This window comes from Canis lupus, chromosome 16 (genome assembly GCF_003254725.2).
Source record: "Canis lupus dingo isolate Sandy chromosome 16, ASM325472v2, whole genome shotgun sequence".
Lineage (NCBI taxonomy): Eukaryota > Metazoa > Chordata > Mammalia > Carnivora > Canidae > Canis > Canis lupus.
In genome coordinates, this window is record NC_064258.1 from 55,022,791 (window position 1) to 55,044,201 (window position 21,411).

Genomic DNA, 21,411 nt, shown 5'->3' on the forward strand with positions numbered 1-21,411 from the left:
CCGCTGCTCTCGGCCAGCTCCCTGGCTCCTGTGTCTGCAGCAGCGCCGCACCTTGGCACCACCCCTTCTTCCAGCGACCCAGGGGATCTCAGACCACCCTGTCACTCCTGGGATTCCGCCCTCGCTCTGCCACCCGAGCACCTTCAAGCCAGGAGTGTCTCCACAGTGGCAGATTTCCAAAAGTTCTGATTTTGCCCCTACTGCTTCTAACACTTTGCAGGAGCCTCAGCGGGCAGGCTCTCTCCCTGCGCCGCATCCACAGCTGCACCTCTACCAAGCAACCTCTGCACCTCCTGCCTTCCAATAGGGCGTTTCTTTGCTGCTTGTAGACTTGCAGTTTTTGTTCTCTCAGACCTTTGATTGAGTTATTGGGTGTTCAGAATGATTTGAGAATTATCTCGCTGTGTTCCAGGGAGGAGGCAAGCTCAGGGTCCTCCTACTTCTCTGCCATCTTAACTCCTCCTCCAGTTAACTAATAAATTCTTGATGTATTATTGAAAGTACTCTGTCCAGTGCCCTAACACTCCTTTCTCCACATTAGTAACATAATTTATGCTTGTTGCATCATAATGTGTATTGCAGATTTTCATGCTTATTCAGCTTCCATCTTCTTGAGGTAGATGTTTACACCATTTATTTTAATCTTTAATCAAATACTTAAGATAAAATTTTCCATGAATATTGCTTTAAGTTTGTACCATTGGTTCTTTTATATATTAAAAATTGTTCATAATGTACATTTAAAAAAATTGTTAATTTTATTTTAAAAGAGAAACTTTCCATTTAATTTTCAGTTGGCATTACATGTCTTCTGTGGTTGTCGTTATTTTCCAGTCTTATTTTATTGTGTATAGGGACTTTGCAGATTCCTTTTTTAAAAACGTGAGGTTTTCCTCCATCCTTGCACAAACCTTTTGTATGCAAGGGACCATGTGTGCTATAAAGGTATGATGCTTTCATATATAAAATTTACAGTAATTATAAACTTCATTCTATTTTCACCTTTTCTGAATAGCTTTGGATGTTAAAGATTACGAAAGGTTGGATTTGAAAGCTTTTTTTCATTTATAGTATTAATTTGAAAGACAGATTTGGTTTTATACTTACTTCATATTTAAAGCTTATACTGGTACTCCGTGCCTTTGCTTTCCAATTTGTGTATTGCTAAAAAGGTAGGAGGCAAGAAGGCAAGACTATTTTGTTTATGCTACCTTGTAAACTATCTCCCTAGCACCTGGAATGGCCCATCACTGGTGTTGGGATTCTAGGAAGCTCACTTAATAACATCATTTTTCCAGATTGCAGTTCTGAAAGGGAAGGAAAGACAAGTGAATTGGTATAGATATCAGTCATTTTTTCATAGTATGGGTCCTTTTTTGTCCTTGGCACAGAGACTGTGTTAAGTTAAATTATTAACTGTTAGTTAAATTATTGCTAATTCATCTATGAGTTATATACTTACACACAGATTTTCTCTAAATGCATCTCTTGTGCTAGTTGAGGAAGAATTCACTTGGTTATAAGATTAAGGGTCACAGTTGGTTTCTCTGAAGATTTTGTAGGCTTTCTCCATGATCACATTTTGTACAGTGAATATTGTCTCATATCTCACTTGAGTTTTTACAATGATCCTCAAATCATTCTTCGTCTTTGAATTACAGACTCTTTGGGGGTAGTTTTGTTTTGTATTGCTTTATATATGTTTTTTCTAAACTGGGTTTCCACAAACTCACAAATTCCTTTTTGTATTACTTAATACTTCTTTATTATTGTTATACAATTTCCTTTGTAATCTTTACCAGTAACATGGATTTTATAGGTTGTGGGCTTATCTTTCACAGCTTTCAATAGTTATTACTTAATCCTCTTTTCTTTTGCTCATTTTAAGCCTGTCAGCAACATTGAGTGATTTTTAGCAGTATCTCTTTTCCTCTCTTGTACCTCTTGTACCTCCCAATATGGTCTCTTTTAGATGGTTTTTATATTATTTTTGGAAGTTCTGAGGCTTTGCCAAGTTGTTTTCCCTTCTTTCTATGTAATTGCTTTCATCCTTTTGATTCTGCTTTGAAGTCCTATTTTTAAGGTTTTTAATAATTGTTGTCTGTCCGTTACTAAAAGTATTGGATACTTTTTAAAGTTTTTCTCCAAGGCAAAGGATTCTTTGAATATTAATATTCAATTACTTTTTCACTCCTACCTTTTCCTTTTACTGTTATTTTTTTCATGCCATTTTCATCGAATTGAATTCTCCTTAAACCCCATGAATTCATGGTGATAATTTGCAGAGAAATACGTGTCAGGGTCGTGCTATAGCAAGAACTCTTCCTGGCTCAAAATAATGACTGTTTAACACAGGACTTTTGGAAAGTTTGTGGGCCTAGTTGGGATTTTCCATAATTTAAGAATTATCAGCTGAGAAGCTACTTTTTATTTGTGGTTTGCATCCACTCATGACCTTCTTTGATTCCTACCACTTGAAACCATTGATAAAACAATGATACCTAGGTAAAGTCTTCCTTCCCACTCATAAGAATTTCCTGTTTCATATGTGTGGGGTTCCCTGGATATCTGTATATTTCCTTTGAAGAACAATTCTAAAGATTAAACATAATTTTACATTTCAATCCAAATTTACCTTGAAGGCAAAACCTAACATAAATCCCATGGCCAGTGCAGTAGTAGTTTCCCTAGATCCTCCTCTCTCCTTGGATTCTCCCATATGTTCTGGATAATCAGCTGGTAAACCATATTTATAGAGTATCTTTTGGGCATTGTGAAATGTCTTGGATATTGGCTACCTGTCCCCAGTTATCAGATCCTTGCATTAAAATGTGGTTTTTCTTTCAGATCTAAATCAAAGCTCTGTCCTCTCTACTGGGTGACTCATAGGAAAATAAAAGGATACAGTGCCCAGAATCCAGCTGTCACCTCTCCTGACATTTAAACAACTCTCCAGTTCCTCAGACCCCTAAACTCCTCCAAGAACGCAAAAGATTCAATTTTTTCATCACAGTACATGCATACAGTGGGCAAAAAGCAAAGCTTGGTAATCACCTTGGCATTGCCTAGCTCTGTGATGCTGAAGACATTCTCATTTCTATGCATTACAGAAGAGATTCAGACTTCCAGGTATGGACCAATGTTCTCACTATTCTGAAGGGCTCCCTCAAAGCTCAGGGAGGAGGCAGGTGAGGGGTATAAAGCCAGAGGGACCAGTCCAAGTGCCCTAAAAAGAAAAATACTGGTATAAGAGCTGAGGGTACAGTTGGAGCAGGGTATCCACCCACTTTCTGGCCTTGTAGCCATGGAGGAAGATAGGAAGGGGTCAGAGGTGAAATAGCGTTCATTAGTTTTGGAGATGAATATCCGTTTTCTTCCTCTGCAGAGTTTGTAAGCTTTGGAAGATGCTAGTTGAGCATTCTGCACTATGGAGACATGTACCTGACACCTTACAGGGTATGTATAGACTCTATTCTGGAAAATGTTTGAGAGTATCTGCTTTATATAGCAGTTCTTACACAGAACCTATTCTGGGCTCCTCAGAGGGTGTATATATGATGGCTCAGTGGAGCTCTGATATTGTTCATGAGCCCTGAATATCAAATCAAGTTGAAGGTGGTTGATTTTAGTCCTTTGATCATCAGAAATGTTTGGCTGTTGGAGAGAGAGGTCCCTGTTTTAAGGCATATCTTGTGGTGATACGTGGGATCAGGGTTCCAGTCATTGAGTGTGGGATGCTACTAAGCTGAGGCATAAATAGTTCTGAAATCATTCCAGCTTTAATTAAGTTGAGAAGATGTGCTCCCATCTGACTAAACTGTAATTCCATGTTGCATATTTGAGGAAACTCCCAGTCACCAAACTCCCCCGATTCCCGACATATCTGAAACTATACAACTCTAAAATTTCGAAGTCATGGATCTTTGAGGAAAGTGACTTCTCTTCATTATTCTTCCAACACAACCTTGGCTTGGACCCTGTTCCTGCCCTCAGTGACAGGTAGGTGGTGACTTTATCCAGGCCGAAGGCTCTGCATTTCTTTCCTGGAAGTGGTAGACATTTCCTTAAGTGTCAGATAAGGGGCTCATGATGGTCCTCTCAGAAGTTGATGGATTTCAGAACTCCTTCTCAGCAGATGGATTCCTAAGGGCAGTAGTTCAGCATCTTCAGGAGCTTTAGAAACTCAGTATGAGAGCAAATCGTCACAACTCAAGTATTGTCTCAATTAGAAAGGATGAATTCACTGCAGCCATCGGAGCCAAATATTCTTCCCACTGCTGAAGACTTCAATTCTACTTCATATACCTTCTGTTTGCTTCAGATGCCCAGACCCCAAACCCTCAAGCCCCTGGCATTCCATACCCCTGTGTCAGAAGAGAAGATGCCAAGAGCCTTCTGCAGGAAGTTCTGTGGTTCCCTTCAGTTCCAGCCCAAATTCATCCACTGAGGGGTAGAAGTGAAGCCACAAAATGACTCAGTCCCATTTCTTACCACCCTTACTTAACATACCCTGCATCCTTCTTATCCTTTCTCTTCTTGCCAAATGGTTACCCTCTGGGGTTCCTATTTTTCAGAGGCATTCAGAACCATGAGAAGATATAACTTATCATAAACTGTGGTCAGGGAAACAGGCTTTTTTTTTTTTTTTTTTTTTTTTTTTTTTTTTTTTTGGAAACAGGCTTTTGAGCCAGATAAATATGAGCCAGTAGTTCAAACAATGCATTATATGCTCTCTGGGTTTTGTCAGGTCATGTGAATCCTATCCAAGTTGGTTTCCTAAGAGGAAGAGTGAAGATGATAATGGCGAACTTGTAGGGGCTTCTGAATAAATGGCAAGAAGTAAATACCTATCACCTAATATGTGATCAATATGATGATGTATTTGGGCAGATAGTTTCTTAGATCACCCATGAGTTATCCATAGACTTTGTATAGAGCAAGGCTGGAAGATGTAACTGAGTTCATGAGAATCCTTAGGCTTATAGTCTTGGAATGGACATCTCTGCTGGAACGGGAGTTCTCAGTTAGGGACCACAGCGCTTTTTCATGTTAAAAACACTTTTCAAACAAATGTGTATGGTTTAGAAATCATAAAGCATGTTATTTTTAAGATACTGTTCTCCATGGAGGCAAGAAACCACATTCGGTGGTCCTGTTGGAAAGAGTCAGTGGCCTCTGTGCAGTAGTTAATGGACCTCTGAAACAAAGTCTAGATTTATACCATTTCCTGATTTCTTTGTATACTCTGTCAAAATTCAAGCTATCAAGGGCTTACCATCCAGTTTACAAAACTCTTGGATATTTTATAAGCAACTCTTAGAAGCCAGTGCATGCCAGGTCAAGCATAACTACTGGAGGGACTGAGGAATGTATTAAAATTAGTAACTCTCAGGATGCCTGGGTGGCTCAGCGGTTAAGTGTCTGCCTTCGGGTCAGGGAGTGATCCTGGAATCCTAGGATCGGGATTGAGTCCCACATCAGGCTCCCTGCATGGAGCCTGCTTCTTCCTCTGCCATATGTCTCTACCTCTCTCTCTCTCTCTCTCTCTCTCTCATGAATAAATAAAATCTTTAAAAAAAAATAAAATTAGTAACTCTCCTTTGTTGCCCCAGGGTAGGAGTATTGTGTGAGGTGGATTCAGCACATTTAAAGTTCATAGAATTTTGCCTGGTGTACATTAAAGCTCCAGTTAAGATTTATTGGTTGATAAACTTCCCAAGTGACTTGAAATATCTGGAATATGTGAGGGCCGATGCCCTCAATTTTCTTAATATGGTGTATATATGTGTATATATATATAGTGTATATATGTGTGTACACACACACACATACATATATGTATATTAAAGTATATTAAACTATTAAGGAATTACTGTAGCAGTGATATTGGCACAATAACTTATTTATTGAAATAACAGCAAGAACAAAATTCACATCTACTTAATTTAACCAGGGAAATTTGCTTTTCATAGAACTAACAGCCACAAAAGAACAGCATACCCATATAGATTTATGTTTTAAGTTTGGTTTCAGTAAAATTGTTTTTAAAAGTTATATTTGTATTGAGCTCTCTAGAGAATGTTCAAGCTTTTATATTTTCTTTTCTATAGAAAATGCTTTCAAGAGGAAAAGTCATCACTGTGTAATAATAAATCCTTAAATATTTCTGAATCTAAGAACAAAGCCCAAGATTTCCATGGTAAAACATTCAGGAGAATGTGCTCATGTTTTTCCAGCATTCCCTCTATAGCTGTCCCAGGTAGACCTGCCTCATCATTTGTACAGAGGAGCTCCACAGAACAGGGGGATAGGAGTCTCCTGTCACACTGTTGTATGACAGGGGACTGTCTGTGAACATGAATGTCAGAGAATTCATCAGCCTGTGCAAGCAAGATACCTCCACCAATCACCTAACCACTTTCTGAGGATCCTTGATTGACACCAGCCCTAGGACAGCTCTAGATCCCAGGAAGACCTCTGACCTTAAGTCCCTTAAGGTGTGTTCTGTAGAGGTTGATACTTAAATCAGTTTGCACACCAAATCCAATTCCATTGAATTGGAAGAGGGGAAAAAAAAAAACAACCCACAACCCCCAAATTCTCAAAAGAGGACTTGATCCCAGCTCAAAAGGGGACCCTTGGATCCTGAACCTGCACTCTGGAGGCCTTCATTGTTAAACTGTTGGGGTTATAGTACAGAAAGTAGTTCCTTCCCTTTGTGTTTAGAAAGGGTAGTTTGCTTCTGGTAGAAGGGTGAGCAAGAATAGTGCCATCAGAGCACTAAGGTTTGGCCCTGCATTGATATATCTAAAACAGAGGGCTTTGTTTATATGGTAAATTACTCTTTCACTGCTTTTTTACATTCACTGAGTCTCTCTGTATGCCATACCATTTAAGGGGGACTCTAGTACAGTGATGAACCAAGACAGGTGTTACTCTTGCTCTCCTAAGTTCACACAGCTGTGGGGGTGGGGCAGTCAAGCTACCAGTTGCAGGGAGGTATCCTAAGTGTCCTGCTGGGAAAATGGGAAGGTTTGGCACCAACATTAGATTAAATGGTCAGGGAAGGTGATATGATATGTAAACAGATTCTTAAAACAGTACAGAAGTTTGAGAATGCCAAGTTGGGGGTGGGAGGGAGGGTCTAGTAGAAGGACTGTGCACAGGCCAGACAGTACAGCAACTGGCACACAGCCCACAGATAAGGCAAGTTCATAACACCTATGATTTCAGTTCAACCAAGGAGGAGTGAGTGATACTGAGGTGGTGAATCTGGCCATGTCTGATGGGGACCTGAGCCCATATTAAGAATTTGTCTTGAGCTTATTAGCTAGTCTATCACACTTTCCAGGGTTCTACTCCACATCACAATCCCTGGCCAGGTCCAATACTTGTCAAAAATGCAGACTCCTGGTGTCCATCCCAGACCAAAGGGAAGGACTGCTTGCTGGATCATCTTTCTGATTTCCACATTCTTCAGGGGATTCACCCCGTGAGGACTGTAACAGGTGTGAGTCAGGAGCCCCATAAGTTTGGTGCTGATGTTGACCTATTGTCTTCCTTATTGTAGCGCTGTGGCTATTTTCTTTAATTGTGGCCAAATATTGTATCCTGGAAATGTCAGCACTTTTAGTGTAGAATATAAGGTAACTTTTTTTAACTGCTTCCTCTGTGTTAACAGTTCACTGTTATTTACTGGGTTATATGTCTACAGAAGATCCATTTATCCAAAACACTATGAAAGACAGACACACATGTAAAACAACAGATTTATCCCAAACCCTCTGACCCTCATACTTCTGCCTTTGCTTAGCTGCAGTTTGCCTTTATTGCCCTAGATATAAGTAATGACAACAGTGATTCAAGTGTGAAAACTATACTCATGAACCCATTTTTGTCTCTCCACAGTCCGATGAAGGAGTCAGGGCCATCTCTCAATTTGTACATTACCCAGCATATAGGGGAGCCTGGCTGGGGCCCCAGCAGGCTGAGACCAGAGGCTTGGCCCTTGACGTCTGAACCATATGGCTCCAAGAGGACCTCGTTCAACATTATTTTGGCCTTAGGGCACCACCATTTGATGATAATGATAATGGCAGCGATGATGATAGGATGACAATGCTTTCTAAATCAAATGCTTGTATTTAAAGTATACTGAAGTATTTCAAAAACAATTTGTTCTTTTATATCTAAATCTCCATTTATCTTAAGATATGTCCTAACTCTTTGAAAACTTTATTTTCAAAAACAAAGCACATCCTATTTATAGAGAAACCAGTAATGAAACTACATTTTTATTCTAGGAAGCCTTACTATTTTGAAGCTTGTAAGGTTTTACCTTCAGCATCATTCAGCTAAGTCTGATGAAAAGACCTATGCTAAGTTGTTTTTCTATTTCTTGCTAGTAAAATGTACACACTCTAGATACCTGAGTATATATTTTAAGTATAAATGTTTCTATTTATTTGGAGTCACCCTGATGCTTACAGTCTGAGGTATCAGATTTTGAAACTGTTTCTAGAATTTTAAAGTGAAAAATGATGGTACTCTCCAAAATTCTTTATTTCAGAATATGACAATAGATTCTTAACATAGGTTCAGGATCAAAACAGCATACCCTCTAAACTCAGACTGTTGACTCCAAGGGTTTTTTTGATCAAGACAGTAACAAACTTTTTTCCCTTTGACATGCTCTGATTTTTGTTGTTTGTGGGGAGTGTGTGTGTGTGTGTGTGTGTGTGTGTGCAGTGTCCAGCAGTATCAGTCCTGCCTGAGACAGGAAAATTACATTCCTGGTTCTGTATGAGAAGGGTGTATAAAGCAACAAGAAACATTATCCCTCATTTTGTTTTAAATTACATACTAATGTTAATTGTTCTCAGAACTGGATTTTCTTCCTCAAAATTAAAAGTTTTTTTCTTTTGGATTTAATGAAGTATTGCTAGCTGAAGCCAGTTTGACATGGTGAGAGAGATGTCAGGCTGATGAAAGGTGTGCAGCCTGATTTAAAACCAAACCCTGAACCCTTTTAAAGAACAATAAAATGTATTTTACATGCTCTTAAAAAAAAAAAAAAAAACTCATCTGAAAAATAAAGAGCAGGAGGGGTGCCTGGGTGGCTCACTCAGCTAAGGGACTAACCCCTGATTCCAGCTCAGATCCTGATCTCAGGGCCATGAAATTGAGCTCTGTGTCAGGCTCTGTGCTTAGCATGGGATCCTCTTGGGCCTCTCTCTCCCTCTCCTCCTTCCCCGCTCCCCTGTTTGCTTGCTCACTGAAATAAAAAATAAAATATAAAATAAATAAAATAAAATAAAATAAAATAAATAAAAATTAAAATAAATAAAATAATAAAATAAATAAAATAAAATAATAAAATTAAATAGGATAGAGCTCTTGCTTTAGCTTTTCTTTTTCTTCTTCTTTTTTTTTTTTTTTTTGAAGACTATTTATTTGGCAGAGAAAGTACAAGCAGGGGGAGCAGGAGAGGGAGAAGTGGACTCCCTGCTGAGTAGGGAGCCTGATGTGGGGCTCCATCCCAGGATCCTGGGATCATAACCCAAGCAGAAGGCTGACGCTTAACTGACTGAGCCACCCAGGTGCCCCTTGCTTTAGCGTCTCTCCAGTGTTTCTCATAACAACCAAAGTCCACCATTAAATGGTGAGGCCTCTTGGAAAAGAGATGAAAGTTGCTTTTGACACCTCTGAAAGGATGAAGAATTAAAGGATATAATATATTAGTTAAAGAAACAACTAGATCAATGAAGCACAATAGGGAGCTCAGAAGTATACCTACACAAATACGGATACTTGACAAGGGCAAAAGTAATAAAATATTTTCAACAATGAGGGGGGCAGGTAACAACTGGAAATACATATACAAAACAAAATTGAATCTAGACACAGACCTTATACTCCTAAAAAATTAACTAAATACATAACAGATCTAGACTATAAAACTCTTAGAAGAAAACATCTAGGTGACCTTGAGTTTAGCAATGACTTTTTAGCTGCAACACCAAAGGCAAGATCATCAAAGAAGTAACTGATAAGCTGACCTTGATTAAAATTAAAAACCTATGCTTTGTAAAAAATACTGTCAAGAAAATGAGAAGACAAGCCATAAGCTGAGAGAAAATATTTGCAAAACACCCATCTGATAAAGGACTTATTCGTAATATGTAAAATATTTTAAAACTCAACAATAAGACCAGCTGCATTAAAAAATGGGCAAGACATCTAAACAACCAGCCCACCAAAGAAGATACACAGATATAAAAGAATCATGAAAATATGCTCAACATCATACATCATCAGGGAAATACACAAAAATAAAAAATGAAATATCACTATATGCCATTAGAATGGGGAAAATCCAAAATACTGAGAGTGCCAAATGCTGGTAAGAATGTAGAGCACCAGGAACTCTAACCACTGCTGGTTGGAATGTAAACTGGTACAGCCACTTTGGAAGATTGTTTGGAAGGTTTTTACAAAATTAAACCTGTTCTTACCATGTGGTCTAGCAATCACACTTCTTGCTATTTATCCGCATGAGTTGAATACATATGTCCACATGAAAACCTGCATGTGAATATTTTATAGCAGCCTTATTCATAATTGCCAAGATGTGGAATCAACCAAAATGTCCTTCAGGGGGTGATGAATAAATAAACCATGGTATATCCAAACAATGGTATATTACTCAGTGGTAAAAAGAAATGAGCTATCAGACCACTGAAAACACATGGAGGAGCCTTAACCGCCTGTTACTAAGTAGAAGAAGCCAATCTGAAAATTACATATTATGTGACATTAACTATGACGCCAGGAAAACAATCAGTGGTGGCCAGGGGTTGAGGGGGTAGGCAGAGATGAATAGGTAGACCAGAGGATTTTTAGGTCAATTTTGAAAATACTCTGCTGATACCATAACAGTGGATACATGCCATCATACATTTTCTAAAGCCACTACAAGGTGTAGGTAGCATCATGAGTAAACGCTAACATTAACTAAGGACTTGCGGGAGATAATGATGTAGCAGTGAAAGTTCATCAGTTGTAATAAGTGTACCACTCTGGTGTGGGACTGATAGGGGAGGCCGTTCTTTGTGGAGACAGGAGGTCTATAGGAACTGTCTGTATTTTCTGTTCAGTTTGTGATGAACCTAAAACGACTCTAAAAAGTATCATTAGAGAAGAAGAAAGCGCATCATCTGTTTTCCTTAATTGCATCTCTATGATTTACTTAATTAGAAAAGATTTTTTAAGGCTTGCCTCAATTAGGTTTATATTGACTGGCATCCAGATTGACCAGAGTATGTTTTGTATGTGACTAATGAGGTTATCAACTACTTATAAAGATAGATCACTATCAGAAGGGTGATTTATCTGGAGTGAGAAAGAAACTCTGAGGTCCTTTGTGTGGTGGCTGCATCTTCAAAGAGTTGGCTTCCTTAGCTTTTCCATCTATTTGGGTGTGGGTAAGTACTGGGTAGAATTTTTAGCAGGAAAGACAGACTCCTGCATCTCAGGGAGGAATTTATAATCAGAAAGTGATGGTGTATCTGGCTGCAGGCACATGGGGCAGGTTTCCTTACTGTGGACATAGAATTTCTCTGTATTTATCATTCAAATGTAATGGTCACAAGGAAACTTGCTGAACTCTACCATTCATAGGTAGATTTTTCTGCATTTAAACCATTGAAATGACAGCACAAATAAATAAATAACCAATTCCGTGACTAGCCTGAAAGGATGTAATTCTATTTAAGTCAAGACAGAGAGCAAGAGAAACACATACTTTGGTTGGAGTTTAATAAAGTATATCTGTAATGGAGATTTAAACTGGAACTGGAGTAGAAGGAATGGGAAGATGGGGTGGGAAGTTTGTGGATGGGGGTGGAAACAATGATAATAATGCCCGGGTTAAAAATAATAGCAGTGTGCTTGTTGGCTTGGTAAAGGCATTTAAAATATCAATACTCAGAGGGAGCCAGCCATTGACTAAGATTCAGACAAAGGAATAATTTCTGTAGTTGGAGGAATGGAGTCACTGTCCTGAGAAACACTTCATTTTAGGTGTAAGTTTGCAAGCAGAAATATCACTCAGAAATGGAAATCCACACAAGAAACTGGATACTTTCAATTTAGAGACAGCAATAGTATAAACTGGAGCAACTGAAGAAATGTGTGAGCCTGCCAGAATATGGTATAAAAAAGAAAAGGAGCTCCCACTAAGTCTTGAGATACTCCAATAGGATTGAGGAATTTTTTGCAGAGGACATGGGAGAAGGAATGATTATGGAGGGAAGAAGTTCTGAAAAGGAGGTAAAGGTTTAACCTCTCTGTGTTTCCATGTAGGGATTTATTTCTGGAGAGACCATTAGTGATGTTAACAGTATGTATTTATAAAATAATCAGTGGTGGTCACTGTAGGTCAAAGGCAGAGGAGGATGTGAGCAAAGGACTACTGCACTTCTGGTTTGAATTTGAAGGGAGGAACTTAGGAATTTGAAGGTCAGGAACTGGGGATAAAATAGACCCTGAGGAAATTTGTGCTTCAAGTTACAAGAGATATAATGAACTTAAATGATGCAGGGGATTGATTGTGGAAAGATGGACAGGTTTTTGGGAAAGGAGATTTAATTTATAAATAGTAATGCAGTTCTCAACAAAACAGGAGAGAAATGAATTCACTTGGGAGACTCTGGATTTAGAGGTAGCATGACTTCTTTTTGATGGGAGAAAAGGAGGAACCAATGGATATGAATGTAGGAGTATCTGTAGATATTATCTGATGAAAAATTGAGTTAGTGTGTCACCTTATGTAATTCATCTCTCTCATAGACTGAATTTTGTGTTCTCAAAAGTCAAATGTTGAAGTCCCAACCCTTAGCGTGTATTTGGAGGGTGGGCCTTAAAACATAACTAAGGTGAGGTCATTAATCCAGTTGGCCCTAATCCAGTTTGACTAGTGTCTTTGCAAGAAGAGAGAATTAATGGCAGACACATGCAGGGGGGTTGCCATCTACAAGCTAAGTGGGGAGACCTTAGAAGAAACCAGCACTGGCAACATCTTCCTCTCATATCCAGCGGCCAGAATTGTGAGAATATACATTTCTGTTGGTTAATCCCCTCAGTGAGTGGAACTTTGTTATAGTAGCTTGGCAAACTAGCACAGTATGTGTAGTAGGGAATAATCTTGTCCATTTGAAAGATGAAAATATGTAGATGCAAAGGGCATGGAGAAGATTTGAAGTATTTATGGAGCGTGGAGGTACGATTTAGAGCTGCTAGACACATTTGGAAACCCCTTGGAGTAGCAGTTCTGTTTTTAGACAGGGGTCAACTTCTTAGCCATGTGTGCCAAATGCAGTCACAGAAAAGGCAGGTACGTGGAGTCACCTGCTGTTGAGATCTTGATGGGGAAATGTGGTTAACAGTCCAGGGAACATAAAAAGTGCTGGTTCTGGTAAGTGCCTGTTGAAATGACTAAGTGTGGATTAAACTGGGCAGGAAAAATGAAGAGGAGGAAAGCCTGATGTTTGAGAACTGGTCAGTATATAGAGCTTTCCATGTACAGAAAACTGAGTATGGGGTATAATTTCTGTGAAAAACTTAAAGGAGAAGAAGTTGTAATAATAGTAGGGCTTCTGATTAAGACAGATGTGCTGGGATATTCCAGGTAAAACCTAGGTGTGGTGCTTAATTTTAAGCTTAAGGAATTTGAGCATGGGAGATAGGCGGAGCAAAATTAAAATACAGATAGGTCATTTTCTATGTAACTTGGTTATTAAAAATTTTTGAACCACTTTTGTTCGTTTGTTATACTGGTAAATAAAATCACCAGATTTATTGTGAGGATTAAACAAATGAATACATGTAAATATCCACACAGTCACATTTGATACAAATGTCTTTTTTTCCTTTTTTCTGGACCTCAGGTACAAATGGGTGAGTTAATCCTACTTTTGTTTATGACCCATTATCATCATTTTCCCATGAAATACATTTAACTACTGGTATTTTAGGGGAGAATTTACAGTTTATAAATGCTTTATCACTGTGTGTCTCACACACATTTGTGTGTATATATGTAAATTTGCATGTACATATACATATGTGTTTGTGTATAATGAAATGCAGGGTTAGTGCAGGTAATAAAGATTAATATATAACAGGATTTCAAGGACTTCAGTTACCACTTTACTAAAATAATCTAGAGCAACTAGATTTCTTCCTGAACCACAGCCATTCTGAATTATCTGGCTGTTGTTGAAACATATCAAGTTTTATATGAAACTTGTTCATTTCTGAAGAATACCAGAGATGGTTTCAAGGTTTTTGGATATTTTAATGAGTAATAGAGGATAGTAAGTGACAGGAATATTATGATTCATATACTCCTGAACATTATGATGCAGGGGATTTTTAAGGACTAGACTTGCAGAATGAGTGCCACCAATACCTTCAAATGGAATAAATCCTTGAATTGCTTAACCTTATCATAAAACAGACTTTTTAGTTTTTTGGCATCAAGTCCATAGGGGACAGATCTGAGAATTGAGGGAGAGCAGGAAAGGAGTGTGGCTCCAGAAGGCTGTGGATGCTGGGGAACCACTGCTTGGATATGAGAAGGAAATCTGAGAACATCCACAGTATTTACCTACTGATGGAAACTAAAATCAACATGTGGCATGAGTCTGGGATTTCTATGCTTTGGAATCAGGGAGGGAATTAAAACTGGGTGCTGTGGGCTGATTAACCTATTTAACTCAATACCTTCAATGTTCTTACTTATAAAATACATTTATTTGTATGTTTTTTATTAGCAACTATAGGCCTAGTCTTCTTTTGACCATGGAAGAGGAAGCGAGTCCTCTGCATTTCTTGTAAACTGCACTGCATGTTTGTTGGTTAGGCTGGAGGTCACATCCAGTGAAGGTCTGGGGCTTCGTGACAAGTAAGACAGAAATTGTGCATAGGACTGGAATCTCATGGCATCTCTCTCCATCCTCAGCTTTGCCTGCTTAGTGCTTGGACTGTTTGTGAGTGAAAAAACAGAGAAAGCCACCTGACAACTGAGTTACTGACAATGCAGCCATTGGTGAGTAGCCTCTTTCTGTTGAAAAAGCACCCTAGTGCCATCAGATGGGGGAGTTTTTCCTATTGGCCTGAATGTTCAAGCGCAGTCAGGAAGTCTTCTGGGATTTAAGCTCCAGTGAGATGTCCCCAGGACTCTGGAATGGTTATAATGAGTCAGGAACTCCTCAATAACTAATAACCTTCCTAATATCACATTAATTTATTCCTAATTTTAAGCTTCCATTAAGCTTACGTATTTACAGAAAAGAAGTTGTTTGCCTTCCCTCAGTCCATATCCTTATTGGGAAATAATTCACCCATTAATCATGGTGTTGGCTCTAATGGTCCTTTCATAGAGGGCTGTGGTGAACAGATGAGCAAGGCGAACACTGGTCCAATAGGGAGGGGCATTCCCGTGTTACAGGTGCTGGGTAAGGGCTGTGGAGTATTGAAGGAAGCACAAGAGAAGTTGAGACCACAGAACACATGAGAAATCATTTATATTTTTTCCATTTTAAAGTTTTGATAGAATAAATTTGCACTTTTAAAAAATTCTTTAAAAGATAACTAAATTTTCATTATCATTCTTACCCCCAGTCATACGTTTTACCTTTTTGTAATTAACCTTCTTTTCATATTTGATAACTCCAATTACTGTATAGGGAATATTAACTCCATAATTGTGGTTATATATTCAGGAGGACATATAATAAAATTGAAGATCCTGTAGAAACCTTTTAAGAACTACATAAACCAAAACAAGTCAAGAGACTTCTGTTCCCTATAGCAAAGGAAGGAGACAGGTGATAACTGGTGTTTTAAAGTCCCAGAGAAAAGTAGGAGTTGGTGTCCTCATAACACGGAATAGTCATGCTAGGGCTGCTCTCATTACAGCCATCTCAGAGTTTCCTGGCCTGTGCTGCTGAACCTTCTGTTCTGACCTTATACCTTGTGAATATCTGAGTCTGCAGAGTTGAGCAACCCTACACTGTATATACCAAGTTTTGTATGAAACTTGTTCATTTCTGAAGAATGTTAGACATGGTTTCAACGTTCTTGGGAAGGAACAGACAAATGGCTGGTATTTAATACATGTTTACTTAGATAGGAAGAACTGCATGCATTAGTTCATCAGGTTTTTAATACTCCTTATAGGTTATTAAAGGTTCATCTACAGGAATGGTGTCATGGTTTAAAAATGGCAAGTCATGGTTGTTATTTGCCTGATGATGAGTCTGTAAAGTTACTTGAAATTAATCAGAAAGGGAGTTTTAGTTATGAATTTTCAAATGCCAATTTTATAATCACATGTCTGAAATCAGAATTAACCAGTTTTTGTTTTAGACTTTCTTTTTATTTTATGTATTTATCTTGTAAGTAGGCCCCACAGCCAACATGGGGCCTAAAACTCATGACCCAGAGATTAGGAGTTACATATTCTACTGACTAAGCCAGCCAGGTGCCCCCATAATTAATCTGTTTTAAAAAAAAAAAAAATTACAGGTTATATTATATCACACTTCATGTGATATTCCCTTATAATAAAGTTTTATTAATTCAGACTGTATCTCTGTGATGTATTTAAAAGGCAGATGCCAGTTTAGCACCGAGAATGAATCGACAGGAACCCCAGATTCAGTTTGGTCTTTCTACAAACCTAGCTCCTCCACCCTCTTCCTCAGTGCTGTCATCTTAACCCTCCTACACTGGACATTGGTAGGGAATGCTTTGTCTAAAACAGAATATCCATGATGTTTTAGGAATCAGTGACATTTGAAGATGTAGCTATAGACTTCTCCAAGGAAGAGTGGGCCCTGTTGGACATGTCCCAGCGAAAGCTGTTCAGAGATGTAATGCTGGAAAATATACGTCATCTGGTCTCTCTGGGTGAGTCTGCCAACATGTATACATATACGGATGGGTGGGTGGGCGGGCACGTAGCCAGTTAACAAGTATCTGGAACAACTTCTGCATACCCACTCCACTCTAGCCTGAACCTTTCATAGACCTTACCTGAAAGAAGGTTGTTTCTTTATATTTTACTACATCTAGCTTGTCACCCCATTAGAATATAATTTTAACCACAATTCAATGTCTTTGTTGCTACTCAGTCTCTCACACTCAGAGCAGAACTGGGAACTCAATAATAAAATGATTAAACATTTTCTGAATTATTATTCTGCTCTAGTTGCTATGCCAAGGGTTGAAACCAGACTAGTGACAATAACAGAACTTTGATTATTCTTGTAGAGCTTATTTGGTGTCTCTTAGAAAGTAATATTCAGCCCACTATGGAGAAATTTAATTTCTCCATTTCTGAAAAGACTGAGGATTCTGCATTGTGTCTGTGAATTTGGGCTTAGACATCAGCATCCAGAGGTCCTCACTATTTGGGATACACTATGTGGATTTCAGTTTTTTTCATTCAAGCTATTATTGCCTGTACTGAACTTCAGTATTTTCCTCATTCCTCCTCAGTACCCTGTCCTGGGCTTGATGATTATAGTTTTTGTGAAGAAGAGGACTTTTCTTAGTGCAGAATTTAAAAATCCCTGTACCTTTTTTCAATGAACAGGGTATCAGCATTGCAAATCAGATGTAGTTTTCCAGTTGGAGCAAGGAGAAGAGCTGTGGAGTGAAGGAACTGGATTTCTCCAAGGCCAGAGTCCAGGTGAGCAGCAGGGGCCTGTGCTTCAGTATGAGGAGGTATCTACTTGGTAGTATGCTCTTGGAAATATCAACTGATGATTTTGTCAAATGAGTGATATTTTCTAAAATTTAGAGGATGGACACTGGGGCAAAATTATTCAGATGTTGTCATTATTCCTTGCATGTGTCAATGATGATTCATGTTTCCTCTCGCCAATGTCTTTTTTGGCTTTAGGAAAAGCATAGTCATGTACTTAATGAAGTTAAACTTTCAGGCAGTAACTCCTGCCCTAGTATTCTCCTTTGAAGGTTTACCTTCTCTTTCCTTATCCAACTTACCTTCGTTATAATATTGTCATAATTCAATCCTGAAAATCTTTGTCAATTAGGATTCCTAGAATATTCCTTAATTTGATATATTTACTCCATCAAAGTGCCAATTTTTAAAACATACTCATGTGGGTCTTGGTGCTTTTCAACATTTCATTCCCCTAATGCCATTCTAAATATTTTGTTTGTTTTTTTTCCAATTATCTTAGGCAGAGAAAGTGCCCTTAAAGAACAAGAAATGGTAGCCACACAACATATCAGCAGAAAGGACACATCTACAATCATACCAGCAGTAAGTTTCATGGGTAGTAACCCTGGTCATCCAAATGAAAAACCTAGAAATAGGGATCCCTGGGTGGCGCAGCGGTTTGGCGCCTGCCTTTGGCCCAGGGCGCGATCCTGGAGACCTGGGATCGAATCCCACATCAGGCTCCTGGTGCATGGAGCCTGCTTCTCCCTCTGCCTATGTCTCTGCCTCTCTCTCTCTCTCTCTCCGTAACTATCATAAATAAATAAAAAATTTAAAAAAAATCTTTAAAAAAAAAAAAAAAAGAAAGAAAAACCTAGAAATAGGATGTTAGTAATTGAGCACAACAGCGGCACTAAATGGCTGAGCCACCCAGGCTGCCTAACCTATATCTTAAAAGTAAAAGACAACTGCATAAACACTGATTATATGCCTAGTCTTTGAAACATATTGAAGTCTTCAAAATTAATCTTTAAGCTCTGTAGTTCAAATGCTACAAAAGATAAAAATCTTATGCAAGTAATATGGGGGAAGATTTCAATTGGAGACTATCACTGAATGATTAGTTTAGGATTCCTATGTAGACAAATGAACATATGGATATATAGGCCAAGCTTTAACAACCTTTCATCTCTTTCCCAAAAGCAGAAATCTCATACTCCAGAGGATCCCTTTGAATACAGTGATTTGGAAGAAGATTTTACTCATAGCTTCATGTTGACTCAACATTTGTTAACTCACACAGAAAACACACCTTTTATCAGTAAACAGTGTCCAAAATCTCTTAGTGACCAGTCATACCTTAATCACCATAAGCAAATTCACACTAGAGGTAAATCGTGTGAGTGCCACCTGTGTGGAAAAGCCTTTAGTAATTGCTCGAGCCTTAGGAGACACGAGATGACTCACACTGGAGAGAAACCGTATGAATGCCATATCTGTGGGAATGCCTTTATTCAAAGCTCTGACCTTAGAAAACACAATCTAACTCACACTGGAGAGAAACCATATGAATGTCACCTGTGTGGAAAAGCCTTCAGCCAGTCCTCCAACCTCAGACAGCACGAGAGAACACACACTGGAGAGCAACCATACGAATGTCATCTGTGTGGGAAAGCCTTCAGTAAATGTTCTGCCCTTCGACGCCATGAGAGAACTCACACTGGAGAAAAACCTTATGAATGTCATCTCTGTGGGAAATCCTTCAGTCAGTGTTCTGCTCTGAGACGACATGAGGGAACGCACAATGGAGAGAAAATTATGAATGCCTTCAGTAAATATTCCGACCTTAGGTAACATGATATTATAAGCCTAAGGAATGTGGAAGAGACTTCAACCATAGCTTTAACACTTAAACACACCAAGGACTTGCACATTGAAGAAATTGTCTGTAATCAATGTAGAAGATCCTTCAGTCATTCTTACTCATTTGACATACACAAACTTACACAGAAGAAATTCCTTTACATGTGACATTTATGCAGCAAAAGCATCCATCAGTGGTCTGACCATAGGTAACATGAGAGAACTCACTCTGTCAATATAAGGAATGGAGAGGTCTTCAGCACCAGCTCTCACCTTTAAACACACTATTGGGCCTGCACGGGGGAGAACCCCTAGATCTATAATCACTGTGAACAGTATGCCACAGCACCAGGTGTAGTGTACACAGAAAACCCCAGTGAAGTCTGAATAAACACTAACACAGGATGTAAGGATGAATATTCTTGAGGAATAACCATTCATACTGTAGTGAAAAATCCTCAGAAACCCTTTGTTCATAAAGAAGCACTTGGGGCTGTACAAATCACTCAGTGTCAGTGATCACTCATTTCTCAGCCAATACTGAAGTTCTTATATGAAGAGATGGCAGTTGTGAAATCATTGTAGAGAATTCACATTAGAAAACCAAGTCTAGGGAAGAATCTCTAAAATTAGAGCCTCTAACTTTCAATTTAGCCAACAATTCAAGATTTTGAGAAAAATAACTATTCATGGGGAAAATGTGGCATATAAATGCAAAAAAAAGTGATTCAAGCATATTGAATACAGAATTTTATAAGAAATAAAACTTTTTCAATACATTATTACTTGTAAATATTTAAACAATAAACCCTACTGCTGATAAATCTGTTGTTGAGGTTCTAGTTTTTTTTATACAGTCGTAAACACATGGGTTTGAGCCTGCATTCCTTGGTACGTGGATTAAGATGCAACAAGACTCTTGAGTCTCCCCTTTCTCCAATAGCCCTTTCCACACAGCTCAGCTCCCTCACTCCAATTTCCCACCAACATTAGTAGAGTCCTTCTGCACCTGGGTGGTGGTACAACAGAGACCTCCCCCCCCAACTGACAGGTTTCTCACTGTGCTATGACCCTCCTTGCAGGACCATGAGGCCAGTATCCCAGACATCTTGGTGTATATCATGAGGTTGTCTCCAGCCCTACTGGGCCCCTGGGCAACTTTGGTCTTCCCAGACCAAGAACATTACTTGGGAGTTTTTCCATGAAGGTTCTGTGGGGGCAGAAGTTCATCCCACAATCACATCTTACATCTTAACTCAAGTGATTCCTGAATCACACACCTACCTGGTCCCCAAAAAGAGCCACTGCTGTGCACCCCCATAGCAGTCGTGCAAAGAAAATTCTAGAATGATAAAATCCCCTCACCTATCAGAAACCATATAAGCCCTTATCATTAACCTAATGTAGTCTTCTCCAAACAATGAAAATTCTCAAAAAGGCAGTCTTCCTGGCTTTGGTCCCAGGGCATGGAAATGGATTACTCTTCACCAAATCCCAATACCGGACCTAGACCTCAAGGAAAGAGGTTCTCTAGAGACAACTTGGCTAATTCATTCTCTTCCCAAACTGGCACAATCCCAGAATCTTAGCCTGAGGCCAATAAAATGAGCACATCTCTGGGTGGAACTGATATTTAAAGAAAATCTCCACAGTGATTCCACTGTGTAGGCAGGGTAAGTCAGGTCATGTGTGAGGACAATGAGCAATCAATATCCAGCGTCTTGGCGCCCTGGCTGGAGAGGCAGGCTCTGTGATCAGTCAGGGACACAGGGAGGTGTGAACAAGGGTTTAAG

General features: G+C 39.0%; 1 protein-coding gene across 3 annotated transcripts in view; it reads left to right on the forward strand.

Moving 5' to 3' along the window:
- Nucleotides 1-20,442, forward strand: part of LOC112651150 (zinc finger protein 705A-like) — a 29,083-nt gene extending 8,641 nt beyond the window's left edge. The window contains exons 2-8 of one of the 3 annotated variants that reach the window (XM_025434073.3): nt 2,848-3,129; nt 3,386-3,456; nt 15,023-15,109; nt 16,848-16,974; nt 17,663-17,758; nt 18,276-18,358; nt 18,959-20,442. In XM_025434073.3, coding sequence (XP_025289858.2) covers nt 15,098-15,109; nt 16,848-16,974; nt 17,663-17,758; nt 18,276-18,358; nt 18,959-19,609 — 969 coding nt within the window. In that variant the 5' untranslated portion in view covers nt 2,848-3,129; nt 3,386-3,456; nt 15,023-15,097 and the 3' untranslated portion in view covers nt 19,610-20,442. Of the gene's footprint in view, nt 1-2,847; nt 3,130-3,385; nt 3,457-14,834; nt 15,110-16,847; nt 16,975-17,662; nt 17,759-18,275; nt 18,359-18,958 lie in introns of all 3 variants that reach the window. The other 2 variants (XM_035700001.2, XM_025434075.3) reach the window with 2 other exon arrangements.
- Nucleotides 20,443-21,411: the final 969 nt, after the last annotated feature.